Source organism: Megalopta genalis, chromosome 11 (genome assembly GCF_051020955.1).
Source record: "Megalopta genalis isolate 19385.01 chromosome 11, iyMegGena1_principal, whole genome shotgun sequence".
In the NCBI taxonomy this organism is placed as follows: domain Eukaryota; kingdom Metazoa; phylum Arthropoda; class Insecta; order Hymenoptera; family Halictidae; genus Megalopta; species Megalopta genalis.
In genome coordinates, this window is record NC_135023.1 from 6,028,423 (window position 1) to 6,054,893 (window position 26,471).

A 26,471-nucleotide genomic window follows, 5' to 3' on the forward strand; every position below is an offset into this window, starting at 1 on the left:
TCCCGGCCGAATCGCCGGCTGTTTATCGGTTGTTAAATATTGAGTCAGCGATCCGTTCCCTGCATTATTAAATTGGAACACCGAAAGGTGGAACGTCGCGAGAAGCGAGGGAATAAAAGTATTGGCAGCGATATCGGTGAACTGCATCTGGTGCATGTGCATCTGCATTGGCTCGCATCCCGACCCACTTTTATCTCCTTTTTTTCTGGACCAGTCGGCCGCACCTGCCAGCAGGATCATTTTGGAACACGCGTTCCCCTCCGAATCCTTTCATTTTTTTCTCTCCCTCTCCTCGGCTATCCCTTCGGGGACAGAGCCCTTTTTCGCTCTCTCGCTAAGCGATTCGAATTTTACTTTGCGGCCAAACGCTTCGCCGAAGCTTTTACGCGCCGTTGAGAGCTCCGCGAATCTAGAACGCGATCGGCGCGAATATTGTTGTATTTCTTGCGGAAGATATTCGATTCTTTTCTCCTTGTAAAAATTTACATTGTTTTAAGAGACAGCGAATAGTAAAGTAGACAGTGTACAATATTCTCGAAAACCAATCGGTAATTAGCATACTGTCGAGCTTCGTGCAAAATACAAATTTTCCAAGACACTTCGTCGCTGAAGTTTCATTTCTAAATTGCGACGAGCACAATCGATTGAACATGTTCCTTTAATTCTCGCCACACAGGCAACCGATTAATAAAATCGTTAGCACGTGCGATACAACGACGCCAGGCCACACGCTGCCTTAATTTATCTTATTATAAATCAATCTATTATAACCGCACAAGTTCGCCTAGTCATGCCCGCATCTGGACGATGATCGACGACGGCGTAAGTGGTTCACGGTGCTTATTATTCTCCTTTTTTTCCCCCGTCGACTCTCTTTTTTCCGTCGCTATTCCCGCAACAGAGACGCGATCGCGGCGAGCAAACACCATAATCATAAATCGTCTTGGAAACAGACCGAAGACCGCGGAGCCCTGTAACGTGTAAACGGACAAAACGAGTATCGGCCGTGTGTTCTGCGGTTTATTGGCTTAGCTTTCGATGACTCGTGTTCCTTGAGGCGTCGCCTAGAGTCGAGAAGCCTTAAATTTGCCTCGGTACCTTCGGATTACGTGTTTCGTCTGGTCTAGACGGTCCACCACATGGGGCATTTCTGTTCGCGAATGTCCCTGCACCTGATTCCGAGTGTCGTTTACGGCCCCGGGACCAAAGGTTGCCGCACCGTGTGCACCGCATGCAATTTTCTTCAAAATTCAACGACCCTGCAGCGTTTCACGTGTCGTCCGTAGTTCGAAATTCCACGATCGAAAGATCACTCGATTCAAATAAAATTAGCGAACCGTTAATGTCATTGCTAAATTCTGAAGTTGCAAGAATAATCGAGAACGCAATGCAAGATTGTCTCGTAAAAATCGCAGCGATCGTGGATTAATTGTTGCAATATTTTAGCGTGAATTGTCCGGCTAATTGGAGGTGCAGCTGCGACACTGATTAGGGGGAGGCGAGGTACGCTAATCGGGGTTAAGGTGCAGCAACGAGATTCGAGGACTTTTTAACGCTGCGCGCAGTCCGAAGGTTGCGCAATCTTCGAATTGCAACTGTTCCAGACAGATCTCCGTGACATTTCATTTACGATGGTTTAATGACGGTGGTACACAGTCGTTTAATATACAGTCGGCGCATGTGCCAACGATTCAGACAAAATGTCCTCGCGTTTCTTCGCGCACTCTCGCTTTCGCAACGGCCCTGGTCGTCGTTCGAGGAAGCGCGGCAACGAAATTGCACGGAATTAGCCGTTCTTGAATTAAACAGGCGAATCGCTATGGACGGAGAGAGAAAGAGAAAGAGGCAAAGGAAGGGTGGCGAGAACAAAGCGTGTAATGGCACTTGATTCGTTAGAACGCAAGAAGAAAAGTGCCGAGTTGCGTCATCGGAGAAAATAGTCTTTCTGGAACAATGGCACGGAAAGGATCCACGGTTGAAAGAAAGTTAAACGATTAGTCGATAATTGGCTCGGTTAACGGCTGCAATTGCTTCTTCGGAAGGGAGGGAAAATAGTCTCGATCCGTAAATAGGCACGCGGCAATCGAGCGATCGAAACGCACGGCGAACGCGGAAGTCCGAGCCGTAGATTCGATCGTGACGGAAATAAGAATAAAGGATTCAGCTGACTTGCTGAAAAAAGAGGATGCTAGATACCGGATGCCGGGGACAATAGGCCGGAAGAGAGACCGAACGGCTGTTCGATGTTTCTCTTTTCGCCTATCGGGCTCGTACCGATGGAAATTGTTCCATTTTTGGTCGATAAAAACGCGAAAAATTCTGCCACATGTTCGCACCTCCGTGTGGATTTTGCGCTTTCACAGCGAAAGTGTGTAGGTGAAATACAAAGCTATAAAAAGAATTTAAATATACTGTCACGTTATTTTTGACATATCGACATGCGATTCAATTAAAAAATATATTTTTGTTGAACTTCTGTTTTTCACAGATAACATCGAAACATTTTATTTCGCATAGGGATCCATAGTCTGGCTATAACAAAAATTTGTGGCTGTAATTTCAAACAGTGTAAACTATAGTATTTCCTTTCCCAATCGTTGCTTTCACTTCATGCACACGGTATCGAGCCTAGTTGCTCATACAAGACACACATTTTTAGCATTTTTTTAGATAAATGTAATATCGTTTAAAAAATTATATAAACCACACTGTTGAATGAATTTCTCGGACGAGTTGTTGTCGATCGAGCTTTTTCGGACGAACCCGAAGAAATTCGCGTAGCCGTGGGGTGTTATTTCTGGGGCTCGTTGCTGTCATTCCAGCCCAAGGGATGGCGGAACGATCACCTACCGTTTCCCCATTGAGAATACAATTTTCGCCGGCGGAAAGTTCGACGCGGGGTTGATTTACGACCCGGAAAAACCCCGAAACTCCTGCGGTATCTTTGGTGAAACACTCGGTTTCCGTTTCCCGGGGCCACTCGTGTTTCCTGCTCCCAGTCGAATGCAATTTTCCCGGCGAAATTGAAGTCGCCCTTTATGAAGCTCGCCGGAAAGGTCGCTCGATCCTGGCGGAAGGACGTGTGCCCTCGTTAAGCTTTCCTTCCGTGGCTGCAGTATTTTTCCAGCGCGACTTTTCTCGGCGACAATTGAATCCGGAGAATTCTCGAAAAACGAATTCACATTCGAAAAGAATCGCACCGGCAGGAATGGAATTACAGCGTGACAAAAGTTTACACGAACGAACACGTAATTTCACCGAGAACCGGAAGAATCGGGGAATTTCTTGATCCGAGATACGTTTATTTATTTACTAATTTATTTATTTATTTATTTACTGGCGAAAGATCAGAGGGAAAATTTATGCCAAACTCACGAATATACAGATAAATTAAAAGACGGATTGTTCTCCGTACACCAAAGATCTGGGCTTCGAAGATCGAAGAGCTTAAGTCGAAGAGTTTTCGAATTCATCGACGCATAAAATTTCAAGCTTGTTTTATTCAGCGTTTCGAGATGGAAAGCATGCGACTCGGTGCATTCCGGCCTGACAATTAGAGATGCATGCGAGGCTCGCATTCAGCGAGCCAGTTTCTAGGACCGTATAGTACATGGGGGTAACTCTCTTAATTAGGACGGGTTATGTCTCCTTAGTGAAAAGTAGAGAAAAAGCTGCAGGGAGAAGAAAGTTGAATGGCACGAGGAGCTGCGTAGATTTGTTTCCAAGTGCTTACGCGGTTTTTTTGTTTCGGAAGTCGGTCCACGGAGAATTAGAACCTGTACAGTTATTTAACATCTTTATTATTATTTTTATTACGTTCATTTATTATTCTTTACTTATTATTATCTTTTGCTTATTATCATTTATTTATTTCAAAAGAGAAATGCCAGCGTCTAGAACAGATTTCTTCGCAATATGCTTGGCAGTCAATATGTTAACATCTTGCAAAATCATCTAGACGCGAGTAAGAAAATTCTCACACGTACATATTTCCTAAAAATATCGACGGATACTCGAGGATTCGAGGCGCAGCATCATTAAAGAGCCCGTCGTCGCCTTGAAATTAATTGGATAATTCTCGCGAAAACTCGCAGTCGAGGCGATATTTCCCCGACATTCGAAGCACAGCTCTATAGAAAATCTGCTCGTTCACAATACTGCAGCGGCCATTTGGTACGTTGCCGTTAGGTCGGCGTATTTATTGTCGTTCGGCGACAGCCTAATATTCGTCGGCGAGCATTATGTTTAACGAACGAGGTCCAGAATTCCGCGACCGGTAATCGTCGTTATCCATAAAACGCGGCAGCCTGGAAGGAGAGATTAATCGTGTGCCGCGAAACTGGAATACGTTGCCGGCGGATTTGCATGCGCACTCGTTAGTCCGGCCACTCTTTGCCAAGGTTACCGATCCTCCGACGTCCCTACTTTTTCCTTTTCCTTAACGAGCTTTTCGTATAATAAAGTATCCTCTGCGCTTAATTGTCCGCTATAACGCCGCTTATCTCGATCGATTAATCGCTCCGCCCTTCTGCTTCATATTTAAGCCGGTTCTCAGAAGTGTTCATTGCTAAAACGTTAATCTTTATTAAAACATTGTTGCGACTTGATTCTATTCATTGGGATAAAAGCGGCTACTTCTTTTTTAAATGAAGAACAATGGAGAAGTAGCAAGCTTCCATTGTACAATTTTACGATGTTTTCTCGAGAGAGCTGCGGAAAATATTTTAAAAACGGAACTTTCGTTCATAATTGGAAGTTATCGGTCCGAGGATTTTTCTGCGACGTTTCCCAATCTTCCTCCGGTCGGCAGCGTTTTTCTCTAATTCCTCTCCAGAACTCCACCCACCGACCGATCCTCAGACTCGTTCCAAAGTCTCCGGGACGCAGGACTGGTTCCTCGAGAAGCTATCGATCTGAAGGTTCGACCGTCGCCACAAAGAACAACGCGAGAGAAAGACCGAGGGAGGAGAGAGAGCCTCTCGTCGCGTTCGGATTCAGTAGTTTTCGAGCCTGCTTGATCTTCCAACGATCTTTTCCGTGGCCATTATAGATCGAAGAGAGTTTCAGGATCGCTTCGCGATGGCTCCGGGCGGCTCACCTGGCGGTTTCGTGCACGATCCCTGTATCGGAACCCTCGTCGTGGACCGTTTAAGAGCCCTTCTGCGAATCCTCTACCAGGAATTAGGAACGAAGGACGCGATATTTCACGCCGACGTAATCATAAATTTGGTCGACGCGTACGGCGAATCGGAAGCCGAGCAGCTGAAAGAAATCGGCAGACTCTCGGGTCGGGATGGCCGACGTCTTGGAATTAAGAGACAATATTCTTCTCGATGTTCTGTTCAAATAAATCGATTTTAACATTGAAACGATAGCTTCTTAACGTTGGAACAATTTCTTCTTAACAGCGAAACAGTATCTTCTTAACAGTGAAACAATATCTTCTCAGCGATGCGTTCAGACAACGATATTGATCTTAGCTTTGTACATCAACATTTTATTTAGCAAACGTATTATAATTGGACGGCGGATCTTTATCCGAAATAAAAATTGCATAAAACAAGAATTAAATAAGTATATATCCTTTCCACAGTTTCTTAGCAAATTGTAAACGATGTAACGATATCGCCATAAACGTACAAAATCTGCGGTCCAATTACAATATACTATAACGATTAGTTTAGCGACGAGGGTTGATTTCGAGATGGTTGACATCGTCGAGAAACTTGTCCGCCTAAAGGCTCGATGTCAGGGCTCGCGGACCGGATCCGGACAGCCGGCAAAAAGGGGTTCGCGAAAAATCGTCGGATAATCGGCAGACAGAGCGGCATCGATAACGCGTTTCTCCTTTCATTTTCAGCCGGTGTGGTGGTGATCGTGGCCTCGAAGCGAGTCCTTTTACGGCGGGGACGAGCATCGAAAGCGGAGACAGCCAGCCTCCCTCCTCTTCTCCTCTCTTGCTCTCTTGCTCTCTCCCACCGTCCGCGACTTTGGCCCAGAGACACGAAAGGCACCCGGCCCGACGAACCAACAACTACGAGAAACAAGAAGAAGAAACGTCTCGGAACGGCAGGTACAGCGCCAGCATGGAATAAAGGGACGCCGCGGGATCATAAACCGAGAGGATTCGGAGGAAGGGCATTCTCTTTCTTGGCCCTGGATAGTAGGGTCAGGTAGAGCCACGAATGAAATGAACCGGCCTGGAGAAATAGAAACCACGAGAGGTAAATAGCGGGAGGGAAAGTTGGTGCAGAGGTGGGAATCCTGAAGCGGTGAGAAAATTTCGGGTGTTGGAGAATATAGAAATTTGGTGGTTCGGTTGTAGGAACAAGAGTCTCCTGGACAAATAGATAAGAAGAGAGACCTGGAAGAAATTTGAGCGCTGGAGAATATATACAACCAAAGATTCCTCTGAACGAACAAAAGTCAACTGGAGGCGTTCAAGATAGACGAGCATCTCGAAGACACACCCCATGGAAACTAAGGCGCCAAGGAGGATAGGAAATTAATGATCGATTGGTACGTCTGAACCTGCGAGAGTCTCTTCGGACGATAAATCGAGACGATAGAGAATCTAATCTAAAGAGAGTCTCTGCAGAGAGAGAGAGAGAGAGAGAGAGAGAGAGAGAGAGAAAGAGAGTCCCTGAAGAGACAAGAGACAGCTCGAGACGGGTAATTCAAGGAGCGTATAAAGAAAAACGTCGACTGGCAAGAATGAAGAAATAGGACACCTGAAAGGAGATCTGGAATGGTTCCTAGGAAGAAAGATAGAGGAAGAGATTAAGAAGAATTGAGACGGATAGCGACCCTGTCGATAAACCGATGAGGAGGACAGCATTCGAGAGAGGGTTAGAGAGGAATGAAAGCTTGAGAGGACAGAACTGTGGAAAGGATAAGAAATTGTAAAGGAGAGGGAAGCAGGGATAGAGAAATTGATTCAGCATTCGAGAGAGTATTTGAGAAGAATGGAAGCTAGAAGATAGGGAGAGAAGGGAAGAGGAACTTTGGGAAAGGATAAGGAATCGCGAAAGAGAGGGAACTCGTGTAATAAAAATTGATTAGAGAACGTGGAAAAGGCGTCGATATTAAGGGGCTGCGAAGGGAGAGGGGCTAAATGCCTGATAAACGGACGATAAAGGTGGAAGAGGTCTAAGAGGGAGAGGAATGGGTGCCGGGATGGGCAGGAGCGGGACGAGCGGCGGGTTCCTCGAGGCACTTCCTACGGGAACGCCGCTCCACGTGGCCATGCTCGGCCTCGACAGCGCCGGCAAAACGACGGCGTTGTATCGGCTAAAGTTCGACCAATACCTAAACACCGTGCCCACCATCGGTTTCAACTGCGAGAGAATCCGCGGCGGCATCGGCAAAGCGAAAGGTATAACTCCTTAACTTCATAACACAGCGACCTAGCCTTCTTAATTTTCGCAGAGAAATGAAAATCTCGTAGTCCATAAGAAGCCTCGAATCGCGGTAATTGTTCAATCGATAGCTTTCCTGCTTAAAGCCGTTTGCTCCGGAAAAGCCGTAGCCGTATGAAATAATTGAAATATACGAAATGGATTCGAATCTGATCACAGGGCATCCTTGTCTGTCGCAGGTGTGAATTTCCTCGTGTGGGACGTGGGAGGCCAGGAGAAGTTACGGCCTTTGTGGAAATCGTACACTCGATGCACGGACGGGATCATCTTCGTGGTGGATTCCTGCGATGCCGAGCGACTCGAGGAAGCGAAGATGGAGCTGACCAGGACAGCCAGAAGTCCGGACAACGCCGGCGTGCCTATCCTGATCCTGGCCAATAAGCAGGACTTGCCAGGTAAGACGAGAACTCGTCGCGCGCGTCCACCTTTCCTAGAAACTAATCAGCTTTGCTAGAAATATAGAAATCGAACAATATCTCGGGCCTAGATTATTCGAGCAATGATTCGGCGGTCTAGCACAGATTTCACCTAGGAAATTCCGGTTAAATGATTCCGATCAATGATCACTGGAAGATAGAGAATCGCCTTTGAAGTCTTAAGAATGTGCAGGATCAAGTGGCCGAGAAAACACTGTCGTATCGGTTCGAGGCGTACGGCTTCGCGTCGGAAGTCTGCAAATGCACTTGACCGAGATTTATAGTGGAACATGTTTAGATTCTAGATCAGGCGCTCTTCATCCTCTCGACGGGCTGCTGCTTCTAATAACGTTGAAAGAAAGCTATCGTAGAAAAATTAAAATCTGATCTCGTTCGAGCACGGTCCGTCGAATCGAGGTGTTCTACGACCCGCGTTGCATAACTTGCACCGTCGATTGAACTTTTCCGATACCGGTGCATAAATCTTGTTTACAGTTAACTCGTATTGTGAATCTGCTTCTGCAATTTCCTCTTTATCCATAAACCTTGCTAAGCGCATCAGGAATCCACGAGAATCCTCCTCCGTTCATCCTCATTCTGGACAACAGTCGCTTAGTCGCCAACTAAATTACATGTTAAATCGCACCGGGTCCTTAAATAGGCAATTTTTGGAACTTTATCATCGAAGAACCAAGTCTCGAATCGTTCGCTCCTAGAGACAAAGACCCAGAAGACCTCGAAAGTCTCCCATTCCCGACACACGAACAGATACCAAGAAGATCCTCCAATCATAAAGTCTCCAACTCTTGGCTCGCGAAGACAGAGTCCAAGAAGATCCCGAAAGCCTCCACTTCCTGGCGCGAGAAGTCGCCGCACCAACATCCTCCAGCCATCATCTATCAAGTCCCCGCGAGGACGTATCTAGTTTCCAGGACTGACGAAGCGGTGGTTTCGCGTGCCTACAGGTGCGAAAGAGGTCGGTGAGTTGGAGAAGCACCTGGGGGTCCTGGAGCTGGCAGGGATGCCGGGTAGCGCGTGCATCCGAGTGCAGCCGGCGTGCGCGATCACCGGCGAGGGTCTGCACGAGGGCCTGGACACGTTGTACCAGCTGATCCTGAAGCGACGTAAGCTGGCGAAGCTGAACAGGAAGCGGGCCAGGTAGGCCAGGGCCTCGGAGGACTGCACATGCGTCTTCTGATATTGTCAGTCGCGGACAGTCTCTCCTTTGGCGCCAGCTACGCCTTCCACGGTGTCTTCGTCCTCGTCCACTTCGGCGTCGCGCGATGCCGGCGTCCGGGAGGTGCTCGAGTGAGAGTACGCGAGGCATCGTCTTCTTCGAAGAAACGTCGAGCCGAGGATCGACGATTAAGTTTCCGTCGGCGCTGTGACGGATCGTGTCACCGGACATCGCCAGCCGGCGGACTCTCGATCGTTGACGGATCCTCCGAGCAAGGTCTCTCCCGAGGCGGAGACCGATCGAGGAGAAGCTTGTCATTGGAGAAACAGTTCTTCCAAAGAGTAGACGAATCATCCGGTCTTTTTCGAGATCGATCCTGAAAAGCTTCCGAAGGGAAGCGGGGGTCAACGGTTTCCGGATACTGTGTTGTTCCCCGAGAACGACAACGAAACGAGTGCTTCTTCGACGCGTTCACGCGAAAAGCTCTGTTTCGTCGGACTTCCTTTTCGACGAAGATGTTACACGGAGTCTGTCGTCGTCGACGAAACGAGACCGGCCGCGAGAATCGGACGCCTATTTTGCTGCCCCGGGAACGGGTCAGCGGGCAGGTCTTGCGATAACGACGGCTCCGTCGCTGATACAGATTACGTGGCTCGTATTAATAACAATGACGGGTCCCGCGCACGAACATCTGCGTCTATGGTAATCGGAGCGACGTCCCGAGCCGGGGATAAGCTTCTTGAGCGATCGTTGGCGACGCGACTGGGCGGAAAGATTCACGCGAGCAACGAGCCAAAGAGAAACCGGCCGATAAGAGCCACCGCTTTTCACAATTCGCGTTCGTTTAATTGTACACGTGTCTAGACGGCTGTTTAAACAAAGGGATTCGGGACACTCGTTTGCCTGTCGTTTTTGCCCGAGATAAGAACTGCCTTGGATCCTCTTATCTCGATCTTGACTAATTGACTAAGCCCTCCAGCCCTGTTTCATTTAAACCCGACCCAATTCTCACTAAGTTCACAACCTACTTTCGTGCTTTCGAAACTCGCAATTTCAAACGATCGATAATAGCAATTGATTTCGACGAAAGAAACGAAAGCCGGTCGCCGGAGTCGCTCAAAAGGTTTTTCCTCGATCGCCGATGGTCCCTGGACGAGCATACTCGTTCAGGCTACGGGGATCGTCTCTCCGCGTCAATAAATCTCAAACAATCATGGTAATCGATCCTGTATCGAACTAGGCGAACTCGTAGATATGTCGAGGTGGGATCGCGGACCTAGGAGTCCCGGCGACGATCGTGCCTCTCCGGATTTTTGCACCTTTATACGTTGTAAACGCGATGAAGAGCGACGCGTCAGGGCGTCCTGTCGCGTCGCATACCTCCCCTCCCCCCCACCGTGTAAAACCGATTTTTGTAAAAAGATGTGATAAAGAACGCCCCCCTCGTAAGCTCTGTAGCGTCGCGTAAAAAACCGCGTGTCGCCCGCGACAATTCTCGACGTCTTGTTAACTGCGACGGACTAATCACCGTCTTATCTAATTACCGTCGAGACTCGTCGGAGCAGCGTTCACGCGCGCCTGTATATTTGTACTCGTTGTCTGTCGTGGTATTTAACAGGGGAAGGGGACAGCAGCTCCCACGGGAAGCGAACCGATCGTTTTGAGCTTCGGAATCATACATATCTCGAGAAAGTTGCATGGTGCTGCTCTCGATGATCGCTGGATCGTGATACACGAGGATGATATCGTTTGTCTTTAGGATAGATCAAAGTATTTCGTTGAGTTTTCGCGGGTTGTTACACGCGTTTCGGAAATTTACGCGGCTTTCGAGTGTTGTTGTTCGACGTAATTGTTGCGTTTCGTTCGCGGAAGTTTGGCCGGGCTCCGCGTTACAGCCTCGAAAGTCTAGGGTTAAATTGGTAAGAATAGTCTTTCGTTTGCGGAGGTTTGACTTGAGTGCCGTTTCATGCGAATTTCGAAGAGGATGACGTTTGTCGAAATGCAATGGGCACACGATGTTTTGTTTGACAAATTTTATAGGTAGCCGCATTTTATACCGGAGCGCCGGTTTGAAGATTCCTAAACGATGATGTTTCGTTCGACGACGTTCAAAAGGCGCAATGTTTTGTTTGAGAAATTTTGCGGGAGGTATCGTTTTTTATGAAATAATTATTAGAGACGATCTTTTGTTTGAGAGAGTTTGACGAAATTGTATTGGGACGAGCGAGTGGCTTCGAGGAGTATAAAATTGTTTCAGTTTGAGCTTGACGATAATTTCGGCTAGTTTTTGAATAGCGATGATCGATCGTCGATCTCGCGGTAGCTTGAACTACGGAAACCGGCTCAAAACGGTGTGCGCTCGCGGTTCTTGCCAGTGTTTACCGAAGCCCCTCGGTAACACTGACACTTCCGGTAACGAGTAGCTCTTATCGACCAGCAGCTTGTCAGACAATATTCCCGGTTTCTGATTCCTTTTCCCGAAGCTGTGCCGTTCCCGTGTGCGTAACGATCGACGCGTGGAACGCACTCGAGACTGTCGAGACGGCTCTTCACCGTTTCGAGTGCGTTCCGCGGGTTAGACACGTGGGAACGCGGCTTAATGGAACTCGAAATCGTTGTCCGTGCGACCGACTATCGTTATCTGTTCGTTCAGGTGGCTCTCTGCTTGCTCTCCTTGATCCGGAAAGGGGAGATTACCGATTGCAAACGGAAACTCGGCTCGCCATCGATAATTCGCGAGTCCGCTAGGGAGTACATCTCTAAGCATATCATTCGTCTTTCCGCGAAATCGAAGGTAGCAATTTGACGAACAAAAAGATTGCACGAGAACAGTGATCGTTTCCGACTGAATAAATCATTTTTTGCAAGAACGAGAGGAATCTGTGAAACGATCGGAGAGGAGTGAATCGATTAATTGTCGTTAGGGTGCAAGGGAAAAATGCGCGAAGTTAATGGGGGCGAAATGATCGATCGGCTCCGATGAGAAACGTGAGCCAGGAATTTCTGAAACGGTCGAAGACGAAACGATCGATCAATTTTTGTTTGACGATAGCGTCAAGTGAATGGAATTTAACGATTTCAGTAACGGGAACTTCAATGAGCGCACAAGTCTGTCGTTGTTTCGAGTCGGAGACGTGCGAGGACTCGAATAAAGGATGCTGGAATAGCCATGAGTGAGTCATTGTACGAAACGTATCACCATGAACGGTGTCGATGAGTCATTAAAACCCTTGGCGAGGTTGAAGGGACTTGTCACCTACGTGAGCTCCAGTAGCACCACGGCCCCTTTAAATCGTTTCACTATTTGCACTCGATTAATTGGTTGAGCGGAATCATTTATTCCTCATTGAATTCTTCATTTCTAGTCAGAAAAGGTGTAGCATTAGTTGTATCAATGAATTATCATTCGATTAGAGAATCGATACCTTAAATAATCCTTGTTAAAAATTCCATAAAATCAAAGCAAAATTTATTTTACCAAATCGAGTTGTAAAATCGATTCCTCTCTCTTTCTAACCGCAATTAATACACGAACAAACCAAACGATCGATCGCTGTGTTAAAATCATGTTTCCGTGACGCGTTTAAAAAGATTGCAGGGTTCTTTTAATTTTCGGGAATCTCGAATTAAAGCTGGAAATAAGAGCTGCTCGTCCCGATCGAAAGCAGCTGTACCGCGAGGATTGTTCCACTTCCGTTCGCCTAATCGCGAAAAGCGAGAAGCCTCTTGTTCAAGCTTCGATTTCGTTCAGCGTTCTCGTGGCCGACCCTCCTCGCACTTCCCTGCGGACTGCAACTCTCCCCAGATAAGCAAATCTCATTCGGATCCGATATAAAACAACCCAGATACCGAGATCGATCTTCCAGACGTCCGTCGGAACGTCTCTCAACGAAAGCACTTTGCGCATCGCTTCGCCGTCGATTCCCCGAAGATACAACATCGTTTAATTAAAGTATCCAAGTAGAACGACGGTACCGAAGCAAACAAGCAGAAATAAACCGGACGAGGAACGATGCAAACGGTCCGCGCGTATTCCGTCTGATGTCCACGTTGAAACTTTTCGAACGTAGCAAAACTCCTAACAAAGATAGAAACTTCCGAAAATAAACGACCTAAATCGTTTTCCACGTCTCTGATCGGGGTTGGGGACAATCAGGATTTATTTTAATCTCTGTCCTCTAAATTTAATCGGATCCGGTTTGCTGCAGACACCGAAAGATCCGAGAAAGTGCTTCCAGAAAGTAACCACCGAGAGGATGCGTCCTAGAATGTTCTGAACGAGTTAGGGGAGCATACAAAATTCGATCTCCGTTCTCCAAATTGAATTAACTTCGAGGAAAGTTCTCTCATAAGGACAGAGAGAAATCGCCAAGAGGAGATCGAACATATTTTACTGCTAAATTTGTTCGCCGAGGAACCCGAAGCGGACCGAAGTTCTTCCATGAAAAATCTGCGAAAGAAACGAACTTCCAGAAACGAAGGAAATTCGGAGTTTCCCTCCAGGTGGAGTAGAAACAGACCTGACCGGAGAAGAAAAATAACAGAATTAATAATTAATAGGGCAAGTTCGCCCGAGGGTTCTGGAAGTTTTCGGCCTCGGACAAGGAAATTCCGAGTTTTCGTTCGAACTGTCGAAGAAGCCGCAAACAATTTTCATTAAAGAATTGTCCCCTATCGGAGGGGGGCAAGAAGAATCGGCAAAGAAAATTGTAGCCGCCCGGGGCTGGCGAAGTTTTTCGCGGAGAAGTCGCTGCGGGGAGCAGTCGGACTCGATGTTTACCGGCGAGACGCGAGAATCGATATTTAATTCGAGAGACAGGGGAACGGAGACCGGAAGTCGCGGTCTGCGGCGAACGATATACGCGTTTGTTGTCCGGAAGTGACGACGGTCTGTCTCGTGACGGCGGTCGCCGCGAAATCCGGAAGCGAGGAAAAAACGCGGGAGAGCGGAGTGATTTAAATTTCTCCGGAGAAAAACGCTGTATCGAGTTGCCAGGATTTGGTGAATGCGTGATTTCTATTCTGTTCGATCTATGGCTCATTGAAATCACGACAAAGAATTCAATCTTGATAATTTACCTACTAAAAGTCAATTAAGATTTCAAATTTAATTTCCGTCATCTCTTTCCCAATGTATCTTGATAAAAATGCAAGAAGGATTAAGAAGCACTCGGTATGTTGTTTAAATTGCAGAAGTTGCGTTAGAAGGATTCCCGAATGGCTGTGTTACACGGAAAAGAAGTTTGCAAATGTTTTAAGCCAATAATAGCTGCCCAATGAATCCTAAATACACTCACCGAAACGATACGATTGTTATCCGTGGTTTTATCATCGAGAACAAGTCGCGATCAGCAAACTTCCCGGTCACGAAGGACCGGTTGTAAAGCCACATCAGAATTAGCCTCGCGGAGAAAAATAGCACTTAGAAGATGCAAATGAGGTCTCGAAGAAGCAGGGAATCGATAAAAGCACAGCGAGTGAGTCAGAGTACAGGTGCGATTCCTTGAGCGGGTCACGCGATTTTTGAATATTCAGGGAAACCGGTGCCAGCGACGGGGGTAACCCGGTCGTTTCTATGGGAAATTCGATCGACCGAGAGAAAATGTGGGGGCGGTTCGTGTCACCGTCGGTCGACGTGCAGAAGGCGTGCAGAACGAGGATCGAGGAAATAAAGATGCGGCAGCGAGCCGTGAAACGAAACGACCGCGTCCCTGGAAACGGGAAACGATGATGGCCGATGGCCCGTGTTATCAGATAGCGGCAAAGTGATATTTCTAGCGCCCAAGGAAGACTCGCGGAGCCACGGAATTCTTTTACTGGCAGCTCGCGACACGTTCCCTGGAAAATGCAACGATCGCGAGCATTCCAGCCGATTACAAAATGTCTCGACCACTGGTAACGCTTCGGTTTTCTTCTGGAATTTCTGCGGCCAATTCTGTACAAGTGTTTCGAACTTCGAAAAGGTTTCTAATCGCCTTACAGCACTTCTCCGATTAGGAGAAAAGTTTCGAGAGGATGTTTTCTTCGAAACGCTGAAACGGTAGGTGGTCTTTGGATGTCTTTCGTGGAATACTGAAACGTGTCGTATCGGGAAAAATCTTTCTGGCCTTTCTTGGAACAGTTTTCGACGACAGATTTTATAATGATTTTTTAACCGGGCCCCTCGGATCGCTGGCGAAGATCAAGGTGAACTTGTTGTTCCAAACTGAGATTTCAACAGCCAAGTAAGACAAATTAACCCTACAACGTTGGCTCCGGCGTGAAAAATATCCAGTGTCCAAAACGCCTAAACGAACAATTTTCGTTGCCGAGGAGGATCCGGTTGCGCAACGCCTCTTGAATAATTATCGGGGGAAAAAGAAACTAGGGCCGGAACTGCTGTGTGCCATAACTCGACGCCAGATGAAAACTTTTTAAGAACGCGAAACTCGCAAGCGTGAGAAGCCTTCTGAATTGCAAAGGAAACAATGGCCTGGACTTTACACCTTTCTCTGCGCGGATACTCCTCTGGTTTTATCAAACAGGTGCTTCCAGGAATGCTGATTTAAATCGGCACTATTTTCGCAGTCCTGGTCAGAAAAAGAGAAAGAGAGACTCCTCGTTTACATGGCAAACAGGACGAAACACGTGAAATGGAACCTGTTCCCTTCACACTTGGCGACTTCTTCGGACACGCTTCCTGGCGTTTAAGCACGTTTGCGGAGTGACCAGAGATTTATCGCTTCCTACATCTCCGATCGCGAGCACCGTTGTGCTATCTTGCGATCCTTGCGATGATTCGATCCGCTTGTACGTCGATGGCTGTAATCGTTTAATATCGACGAGACTTTACAACGTTTTAAAACAATTATTTATGAACGATAATATTCTCGTTTCTTTCTAGACGGAATAAGAAATCAACTATGGATCGCGCGATGCACGGTAATTGATTAATATTTCAGAAATTACTCAGAGTTATCGGAAGTTTAACTATTCTACGGTTTTCGTAGAATCTTAGGATTTATAGATTCGACTGAAAATATGCGCTACAATAGGGTGCAGAACTTCTAAAACAATACAAAAATTGTGCCACCTGTTTCATTTACTTTCGCAGCGGATGCAGAACGCAAGATTGGTCGGGTTCCTCGTCCGAGAGTTAAGCTAGGTACACACCGGCAGGACCAATATCCTTGACTTCCCGAAAAATTCGAGCCGCGATCATAATTCAGGACCGCCGGGGGTTTGCTATTCAAAGTGGCCTCCGGTTTACCCCCGTCGGGGATTGGAATATCCTGCAGGACGAACATCCTGAACGGGCCGAACGTCCTCTCGCAGGCTGATCAAACAGAAGGCTCTCTCCTCTCGTCCTAGTTGCAGCTTCGCGTCGCCTTAACCCAGTTCCTCCTAACTTCCGGCGGCACCGATCGCCGCTACCGACGGCTTAATTACCCCGGGCTTCTAATTAGCGTGTCCTGGACCATCCGGCGACGACGTGTTCGAAGGGCGACGAGAACGCTCGGCGAGATTTCGCTTGTACAGGTGCGGCGGCAGCTAACGAAAAAGCCTGAGAAAGAGAGAAATGCGGGGAACGCGGATTTCTAACGACTATAATGAGTGACGATGCTAGTCGACCCGAGAATCATTGAGAAGTAGAGGGATGGGAGAAGGAGGATATGCGAGAGTTAGGATGACGAGTACGTGTAGCGTACGCCAAATTGAACTTTATACTGTAAGGACACTTTGTAAATAGGTAACCAGGCTGTAAGTCTTGCTGCGTCTCTGTCCGGCGATGGAAAACCGTCGACGATCGTTGGGAGAAGTTTTAATGGAATTTCGGAGCTGTTGCGTTCATTTTCACGGGAGCCTTCTCCCTGGACGAGTAAGTTTGTTAAATTGTCGGGGAACTCGTCGAACGATCCGCGATTCTCGCGATAGATCGTTATCGTTCGTGTCGACGCATCGAGTTGTTCGGAAAGTTTGCTGCTGAACGCAAACAATCGGAAACACTTTTACATTCGACTCTGATCGGTGCGAAGATAACCATCGAATAAATTATTCGTTTGTCAGCTCGCAACATTCCGGACAATCCAGTGATTAAAAATGCTTTGTTGAATTTTCCTCCGACGATGGAGTAAGGGAGGTGAAAGGAGCTTTGTTAAGTATCGCCGGAGAATTCACGAAAACGAGGCGAAAAAAGAGCGAAAGCCGGTCTCGTGTTTAACGAATGGAATTCGCGGTGTAGGAAATTGAAACGATTCGAACGGCCGGAGTTATGCCGTTCGATAGGAAATTGAGATTTTCGCCGACGGTTTTCCAGGCTCGGAGAGGACCGAACAATATCTGTCGAACATGGTTGTTGTTTTTATATCGACTGTCGTTCAAAATTCTATTGTACACTATAATACTTGCCCTTGTTGTGTTTTATTATCATTCAATATTTTATCTCGTGCTTCGATCGATAGATTACGATATTTATGTATTATACGTACCGCTAATCCCATAGCGAATGAACGAGAGGGAGAGCATGTGAGGATGGAACGGTTTGTAAAGATTTGTAACGAGTGTTTGCAGAAGAGAAGGGAGAAGACGGGGGGAGACAGGATGCAGGAACGAGTCACGTTTTTACCGTGAAAACGAGAGAACAATTATTATACATTGTCGTTCGTCCTCGCGCCGCTTCGATATTCGTATATTTATGTAGTAGGCTCTCGTCGCCGATTTCTTGTGTATATGCGCGCGCGCGCGCGCGCGTTGTATGCACTCGTGTTGTACGCCCGTCGTCGTAGCTGCAGCCAAGTGGATGTCGCATTAAACAAAAATCCGGGACGAGCTCTCTCGTTCCGACAGACTGAATGGATCCTTTTTCGACTGTGAGCGAGGATTTTTTTTCTCCAAATAAATCAGCTAATTCCGTTATGTTTTAATTGGACGTTTGTTTGTGCTCCGACCTTTCTCCACGATCCAGAGATCCCTGCCTCCGGGCGACAACCACCTTTTGTCGCGAATTCGCCGTGCCACGTTTTTCCGTCTGCCTAACGAACGACCGCTTTTCTCTGCAATCAACGAGCAAATCAGCCCAGCCTATATACACGAATGCTACTCATCCACTCGACGGGAACAGTCGGTTAAATCTGTACTCGAACGCTGTTCGGTAAATTGGTCAGCCTGTAATGACCAAGAAAATTGTTCCATCTACTCGAACGTTATACAAACGATCCCGGTTAATCTATAATCGGTAATCGTCGAGCAAATTATCCAGACCGGAACACTGTACTGAAACGCGAACGAACCTCCCCACAGACTGACATTCAAGACCACCGTCCCGAAATATTGAATTCCTGTTGCACCAAGACGAGCCGCATGCTACTTGACACTGGAACCGTTCTACCAACCACGCGGAACAGCCCCTTAATCATCGGTTCGATCCGGAGCCGGTGAACCCGCAAACGTTTATGCGAATCATGCCTTGAAAATAGTAGAATCCCGAAGGCGGAAGCTCGTTGATTACCCCCGGCCAATTACCCCGGTGAAAGACGTACCGAAACCCGGCATTCCCGTGCAGCACGAGCCTGATTCCCTGGTTCGGCTGTCTCTCTATCTCTCTGTCTCTCTTCCTCTCTCCCCTCGGACCTTGAAATTACCTTCATCCGGCCAATAACAATCGGTCGGCGCGGTGCGTCGCGTCGTGCGCGGACCGTTTCCACCTCCTCCGGTCTGTCGTCGTCGGCCGTCGGGGCTACTTATTCATGCGGATCAGCCCGCACGAGCGACGTCGCCGAGGAAAAAGGCGAAGGAACAACGGGAAATGGGGGGAGGACGAGAGACAGCCGGCGGTTATTGTTCCCAACAGGATCGGATAGACGCGGCGGCACGTGTCCATTTGCGCGGTGCACGCACCGCAAACGCGAGCACGTCTCGATCGCGAGGGACTCATCCTCGATCGTCGAGGATCGTCGATCCCGGAGCCGGAGGGGAACGAGAAAGAGGATCGCTATTGAACGGGAGCAGAAACTCTCCCGAAGCGGTCGGATCCCGTCGATCGGACATCCCGAAGGCTGGCCAGCCGACTGGAAGAAGTCCCGAGCCGACCAGCCAACCTGGGAACCCTCCCGCCGTTTGAATAATTCATCGCCTGTACGCTCTTTCTCTCTATAAATACGCTTCGATGATCTTTTTGCTACCGCATGGCCTTTTCTAGCTTATGAAAGAGATATGGAACAGTGGGTACGCTTATTTCAGATCTTCGATGGGCTGCGCAACCGAGCGACTTCGAAGAGAAGCGTCTGGTAATCGGGCTGTTGGGAAATCGAGACCGATCCTCGATACCCGAAGAGTCTGCGGGCCTTGCTTCTCTGCTGCCAGGATCTCTTCTGGGCTTCTTTGTTGCGTGGAAGTAAGAACTCGTGTGCTGTGGAAGGTAGAATCAACGGGAGAAAGTAGGGCGACCCTTGCTGGTCGTAGTTTTCCTTGAAGATTATCTTGAAGGATTTTTATCCGGAGCATGGATTTTAGATTTACCCGAGGCGAGTTTGTTTAGAAATTTTCTGGACCTCGGAAGCATGATCGGTGACCCTTGCTCGCCGTTCCAAGAGAATTGGATTGCCATGATCAGACAAGTCCCATGAGAGTACTCATTTAATCGTCGCTGTGGTTTTATTTAGGAACGCAGAATGTGGAATTTTTATTTATTTAAATTATCTTAGAGCCAGTAGAATGGGACAACCATGGTCAAACAAGTCCAACAAACATAACCATTGAATCACCAATGTCAAAGAGAAATGCGGTAGAATAGAATTTTTCGCTGAATCTGCGAAGAAAGATTTCCAGTAGAATCGACGAACCACGGTCAGACGAACTTCTAGTGCATCGATCGTCCTAGAGAACAGCAGAGCCTTTAGAACTAAACGCTCGAAGACTTTCTCAGGAACCGAGAAGGTGCTTCAGCGAAACTTCGCCAGAACAAATGAACCAGAGAACAGTCGTTCAACACCTTGTTAATGCATTCACAGTCCCACGATCCACATACGCGGCGCAATGTTACCACAGAAAAAGTTTCTAAATCGTAGAACAAACACTGCCGACTCGATCGATCGAGAAACCAATGTACGATTTCCCAAAAGAAAAAACTTCCTACTAAATTCTAAAAGGACATAACTATTTTCAAATTTGACCAAACGAAAAGATTCAATCATTTTTTGAGACGTCAGAAGGACCAGTTCACTGGACGATGCGTCAAAAAATGTTTGCAAAATTTCTTCGAAGAACACGCGGTCTGTGTCCGAAGTTACAAGGTAAAGTAATGTCTCCCTAATTGACGCTCAGATTGGTCACAAAAATGGACAATTTGGGAAGAGAAGCCTTGTGATAACAAGGCTCGAACAATCGTATCTCCTCTTCCAAAATTGTCCATTCTTGAGGACAGTCTGAGCGTCAATTGGAGAGACATTACTGTACCCACCGCCGGATCAGTTTCCGCTCGAGCGCGAGGAGGAAACGGTCCCGCCGGTCTCGCTTTCACTCGATCAGCGTGCGATTAGTCCTCGTCAAGAACGTCTCTAATCTCGGCGAGGCGACGCGAAGGAAAACGGAGAAGAAACGTTGAATTTTCACGGGGAACAATTACTGGCCGACGTTAATTGCTCGAATCGGGAAGATCGTGGGTGGCGATAGGGTTTTACTCGCGCGCGTGTTCGCGGTCCTCTCTCGCATTCGCGGCATTCACCGTCGTAGAAAGTTCGCACGGTGCGATGTAATTACCGGAAGGCTCGTTAGAGGACGGCGTCGCGATGCCACCGATGCTCGAACATTGTCTCTCGGTTCGACCCTCTGCACTCCGCGGCCCCTTGTCCCCGCGCAGCGTTATATGGCACAGAGTGCATCGACAAAAAGCCGAGCCGCGTGACGTCGTCGTCGCATCGCGGAACAAGGTTGTCTTTCAGCGAACACGGTGTCATTGTGCCGCGCCGACGACCAGAGATCGTGTTTTCCCGGGGTGCATCTGCGTGGAACGTTTCCTTGATAAGTATTTCCATTGCGTCGCCGTCGAACAACTCAATACCCGAGTGCATTCGCCGGGGAAAAAAGAACTAGCACGACGGGTTTCGGACCAAACTTTCAACGCGGACGAGGTATCCTTTGTTGCCGTTCGCCTCGAAGGATTTTCGCGAAGATATCGCCGTCCAGATTATTATAACATTTTGCCCCTTCGCTGTGACAAAGGTTCATTGATTTCAAAGGTGACACACATACCGCTGCTAAAGAGGAGACCCGCTGCAAAGAGGAGACTTTGCTCTCAAAATCCACGCGAATTAGAGTCGCGAGGAAAATGTTTCGAGCTCCGTACAATTCTTGAAATCTGTCGCAGAAATATCGTCGACGTTCAAACTGCAACAATTCGGTAAAGAATAGTCGTAGGACAATAAATCTGGACTCGTTTGAAAGCTACAAGCTTCTACTTTCGTTACACATGGTTCGTTTTCATGGGAACACGATTTTGCATTGTATAGCAAATGGAAAACTGGAAACACGCTATTTCGTGAAATCGATGCGGACCGAATCGTTCGCACACTGTATAATTCACACGCGAACGCAACCTCGAAGAAATCACTTATGGTAGGTAAAAGTAGAAGCTTCGCCCTGTAAAACGATCCTAAATTGATGGTTACACGATCTTTTTCCTGGAAGTTGCGTCCGCTTAAACATCAAGAATTTTCCATCCGACGTTCATTTCGATGGTCGGCCAACAATTTCGTTTTTGTCCATCGTCAATCTCGAAAATCCCGACGCACGCACATCCACGGACGATCACGATGCGGTGCGTTTCACGGCTCGTTAGACTCGCCAGCTGCGAACGCGTACGCGGAAACAATCATAGAAAGTTCGCGGTCGTTACGATGGGAGAACAACGCGTTGTTCCGCGATCGGGGCTCGGATCCGATTCGCGACATCTCCCAGACGTGCGCGAATAATTGGACAACGTTTCCGTTCATCGTGAATTTTCGATGGAGATCCTGACCGTTCGCCGATCACCTTTTGTCGCGCGGAATAATAGACTCGACGCGGCGGCGGGCCGAGCGGTGCCGTGCCGGAAATTAGCGCACAAAGAAGCACGAGCGAAGTTAAAGGCGGCACCGTCGCAAAAATAGCCGCTCGTCGCCTATTAACGTCCCGTAGAACAAGTGCTAAGCATAATTGCCGGAAGAGAGTGATCAAAGTCTCTTTGCATTCGAAATGCTCGGAGGGTACGAGCGCATTGAGCTTGCAAATTAGCCGGGGACCGAACGGATCGCCACGTGTCGCCGTGATGATCGCGCTGACCCCTCGCGCTGAACCCATTTCCTTGGAAATTATTATAGCCCGCTCGCATGAAAGCGACCCCTTCTTCCGGAAATATCTGCATCCTTTATCCCGGTTTTTTGTCCCGATCGCCGATCGATTCGTTCGCCTAAGAACACACAGCTCCGCGGTTGTTCGTTTTCGACGAATTCGAAGCGCGGCAGGCTGGTGTCTTCTTCCTCGGAGCACCGGGCTGTGTATCGAAGACTTAAGTAACCGTAAAGGTGGAGAATATTCTTTCTCTTCTAAGAAATTACGGCGTCGTCTGGCCGACGAACTTCTCGCGGTTCGGCTTTGGACTCGTCGTCGAGAACTTCTTCGGCGCCGTTTCTAAAAGAGAAAGAGAGCCGAGAAAAAGGAGAAACGATCCTCGAACCAGATTTGTTTTTCTCGAGAAACTTTCCGGCGTGTGTTGCCCTCGGCGAGGCGAGGCGAGTCGCGGCGCGTCGCACGAGTGCTTTCCTCAGATGATCGTCGAATACGTGCGCGCACGCTGCGCTCCGATTGTGGGCGGTGCAACAGCACGTGCACCGTATGCGAATATATTTAGATGCACATGTGTGTACAGTTGCGGCAAAAAGCGAAAGACGCCGCCGCGGCAGCGTCGTGGAAAGAGAGAGAGAGAGAGAGAGAGAGAGAGAGAGAGAGAGAGAAAGAACGCCGCCGCTCTGCAACACACTTTGTCCGCTTGTCAGCTTCCAACCCCGTAGGGACGTCAGTGTCAATTTAATCGCACCGTGTTTTCGTTTTACCGACAGCGGCGCTATTCTCGATCTACCGCGAAAGACGTCGCGGCAATTGTTCAAGTAGAATGGGACGACCGCGGTCGGGCCAATTAAGTGGAGTGTTCGGTTGATTGCACTGGGGACGATTGTTGTCGGGAGGACTTCGAGGTCTGTTCAATCTCTCTTTCTGCGACGTCGAGGAAAATGTTTAATGGAATCGGCCTGTCGGAGTCGGACCATTCGCGCGATCATGATAGTTGATTGATGAGGAAAGAAAACAGCCTGTTCGAAATGATTCATTTTAATATGATAGAATCGATGGTTGGATTTATTGCGGCAGAATTGGTCGACCACGACCGGATGAAACAGATAAGCAAAGGAAATACATCGGAGCTTTATATATCATGATACACTCGGCGATATTACGGTAGCATTACTGTTTTAATTATTGAGACGCGATATACAGTTAGATAGAGTCGAATCTGGTTAACCGACGTGTAAAGAACCAGCCTTTGAAATTACACTTCTGTGACGGGAAAGACCCACTGTTCGTCGACATTCGTTCTCCATTTTGTCACCGACTATTCCACTTGCATTCACGATTGTGCATCGCCTGAAAGCAGACAGAGCGCGTCTGTTTAATTTGATCGGACCTCGCGCAACAGCGAGAACCAATGAATCTCTCAACTATTCTTCGTGGATACTTGGCGTGTGAATTAATTACCGATCGATCGCGTCTACTCTTAGACTTTCAGGCCCTTTGGGACACCCGTTTCGTATCTTCCTCCGGATAATGACCCTTGTACGTCCGTTTAAAACAAAAAAAAAGTCGAGCTACCTTTACAACTAGCTCGTTAAAATTAAATTCCTGGCAAATAGAAGCGTCGGCTCGAAAAGAAATCGAGGTCAGCCGACAAATAAAGACGTCAGGGAGCAGAAGTGCGCGAGATGCAGAAGCACCAGAAACAAATCTTGCGAGAGAACAACGCGCGAAATGGGAACCGAGCTGGAAATACTAAAATTCGCCGAGAGGATTTCAGGTCTGGTTGTACAAGGATTCGGTAGAATGTGCGAAGCAACGCGGGAACGTAACCGTGGCGAAGATGGTGGTTAAAAAGTAACGATCGGAATCGACGAGGACGCCGGTGTCGTAAATACGCGGCGCGGCGGCGGAGCACCGACGTTTTCGTGCACACGCATCCGGAATCAAAACGCGCTGAAAATCGACGTGGGCGCCGACACCGCGCCGATTCGTGGGCGCCACGCGTTATAGTTCGCTCCTTGTATAGGAACGAACGATAGAAAAGGGCGTCGCTTATCCACCCGTATTGCACGCGGTCTACGTATATGGCGACGCACTATTTTCTGAAATTAATCTCTTCCGATGTATCGTGCACGCCCACGCGACTGGCGCCGCGCGCGAAACCGCTGCCAAAAATAATCTCAACAGCGCGCTCGCAGATCTGCACACCGACCGAATATCACGGTGCTGCTACGCGACGAAAAAATGAAATCCGAAGTGCATCGGAATCCCCGATGCGACGAATAAATCAAAGAATCGAAACGTTCGGATGATTGCTAGACGATTCTAAGTATTTCAGACTTACAGTAGATTTTATATATTTTCGATAAAATAATATATTATATATAATAATATATTATATATATTTTCGTAAAATACGAGACAGTTGTTTCCCTTCTTAACGATACGATCGAATTAGAATAGAAATTCAAATTTCGTTTGGCCTTTAATTTAGGAAATTGCGAGACCGTAGAAACGCTTTTCCATAGTAATCGCGATGATTAAAGAGAGCACGAAGAGGATGAGATGACTCGCTTCCGAAGAAACATCGTCGAGAACAGTAGCACAGATCCACTGTGTCAGGTTCTTGCCGTATCGTTCGAAGCTCCATGGAAAAAGCCGTGGGGAAGGGAATCTGCTAATCCAACACAGGCTAGGCAATTTCAACAATGGATCTCCGTGGTCCTGGTGAACTACTTTATTCGCTATTCAGCCGTCCGTGAACTCTGAATAAAAGAGCCCTTTGTCTCGAGTGCTACTCGTCCACGCGCGTTTCAATACCGCCGGCCTCTGTTCCCGGCTCCGCGGCAACTACGACTATTTACAGTATTCGGTTAAATATTGTCCGGATGAAAGCGGCCAGCCATTTACCGGACCCGGAGACATTCGTTTCGCGACGACAGCAATTCGAGCGCCAATTAAATCGTAAACGAATCCGTCGAGATATCGCCGGGCTTGAGAGAGAGAGAGAGAGAGAGAGAGAGAGAGAAACGCCGCGCGCAAAAATCGGAACACGGATATATTCTCCGGGAACCTTGAGGCTAACAAGGATCTCCCGAGCGAAGGCACACCGGCTAAATTATTTGCAAGACTCTCAACGACGTTTATTCAGCGAAGATAATCGCTAAAGTCCCAATTAAGACGTAAAGAGACGCGACTCGAGAGCACCGGACAGAGATGTAGACATTTTCCGAGGACCTTGGAAGATCGCTGGAGGATCTCGACCCAAGATATATCGCCCGAGATCTTCCTAGACTTTAGGAATTGTTTCAATCTTCTAGGATTCCACGAGATCCTGACATTCTAAGAATAACTTCGAGTTGCTTGAGCTGAAGTTGACGGAGGGTTCTACGTGTATTTCGAGTTCTTCGGAATCCCGCGATCCTCCTCCGTATCCTGGATTCTTCGGCGGAGTCTACGTTGCTTGGAATCTCAGCAATCCTTTCTCCAAACCCTTGGGATTAACAACGTTGCATAATTACGGATCGCGGGGCGTCGCGCAGCCGAAGAAACGCCTGCCGATTTCTTTGCGTTTTTACAAACGACGGCCCTGTGAGCTCTCTCGTTTTGCTTTCGCAAACGCGACGGAGTTCGCACGATTTCGAGAGACTAGAGGGGCGGGCCTTGAAAAAAGAAAGCAACTCGAAAACGATCCCAGGAGCGAGAAAAGGGTGCTGCACGCGCAACGCTTCTTAATGGGTCTTAATTCGCGGACAAAGTGTTCGGCGCGAGCGGCTCGCCGAGCCGTAAACTTTCTCACGAGGCCTAGAAAACCGAGGCCCCGATCTCGTTGTTAACGACAACTATAATTAACGAGCGTCTGTTTCTTTTTTCCCGGCGACGAGCCGCGCCGCGAGCCGCTGGGAACTTTCATCGGCGCGCTCGCTTTCGCGCCGATCTCGCGGGAACCGTGGAAGATTTCGGGACCGGAGGATCGATCCAAAAATAAGTTCTCCGCCGATGCGGGAAGATCCCTAAAGCGTTCGTTGTTAATCCGCCGGGCTTTCGGGTCAGCGAACCCTTGCGTCGACTCGCGTCCCTCCTGGCTACACATTCGGGTTAATTAGGTTCATTAAATTGGACGGCAGACAGCGAGGGCGAGCGCCGCCCGAGCTCTTA

General features: G+C 48.1%; 1 protein-coding gene across 3 annotated transcripts in view; it reads left to right on the plus strand.

The window, feature by feature from the left end:
* Positions 1–17,914, plus strand: part of Arl4 (ADP ribosylation factor-like 4) — a 55,477-nt gene extending 37,563 nt beyond the window's left edge. For 2 of the 3 annotated variants that reach the window (XM_033480172.2, XM_033480169.2), the window contains 3 exons: positions 5,861–7,375; positions 7,598–7,813; positions 8,800–17,914. In XM_033480172.2, coding sequence (XP_033336063.1) covers positions 7,165–7,375; positions 7,598–7,813; positions 8,800–8,996 — 624 coding nt within the window. In that variant the 5' untranslated portion in view covers positions 5,861–7,164 and the 3' untranslated portion in view covers positions 8,997–17,914. The remainder of the gene's footprint in view (positions 1–5,860; positions 7,376–7,597; positions 7,814–8,799) is intronic. The other variant, XM_033480170.2, reaches the window with a different exon arrangement.
* Positions 17,915–26,471: the final 8,557 nt, after the last annotated feature.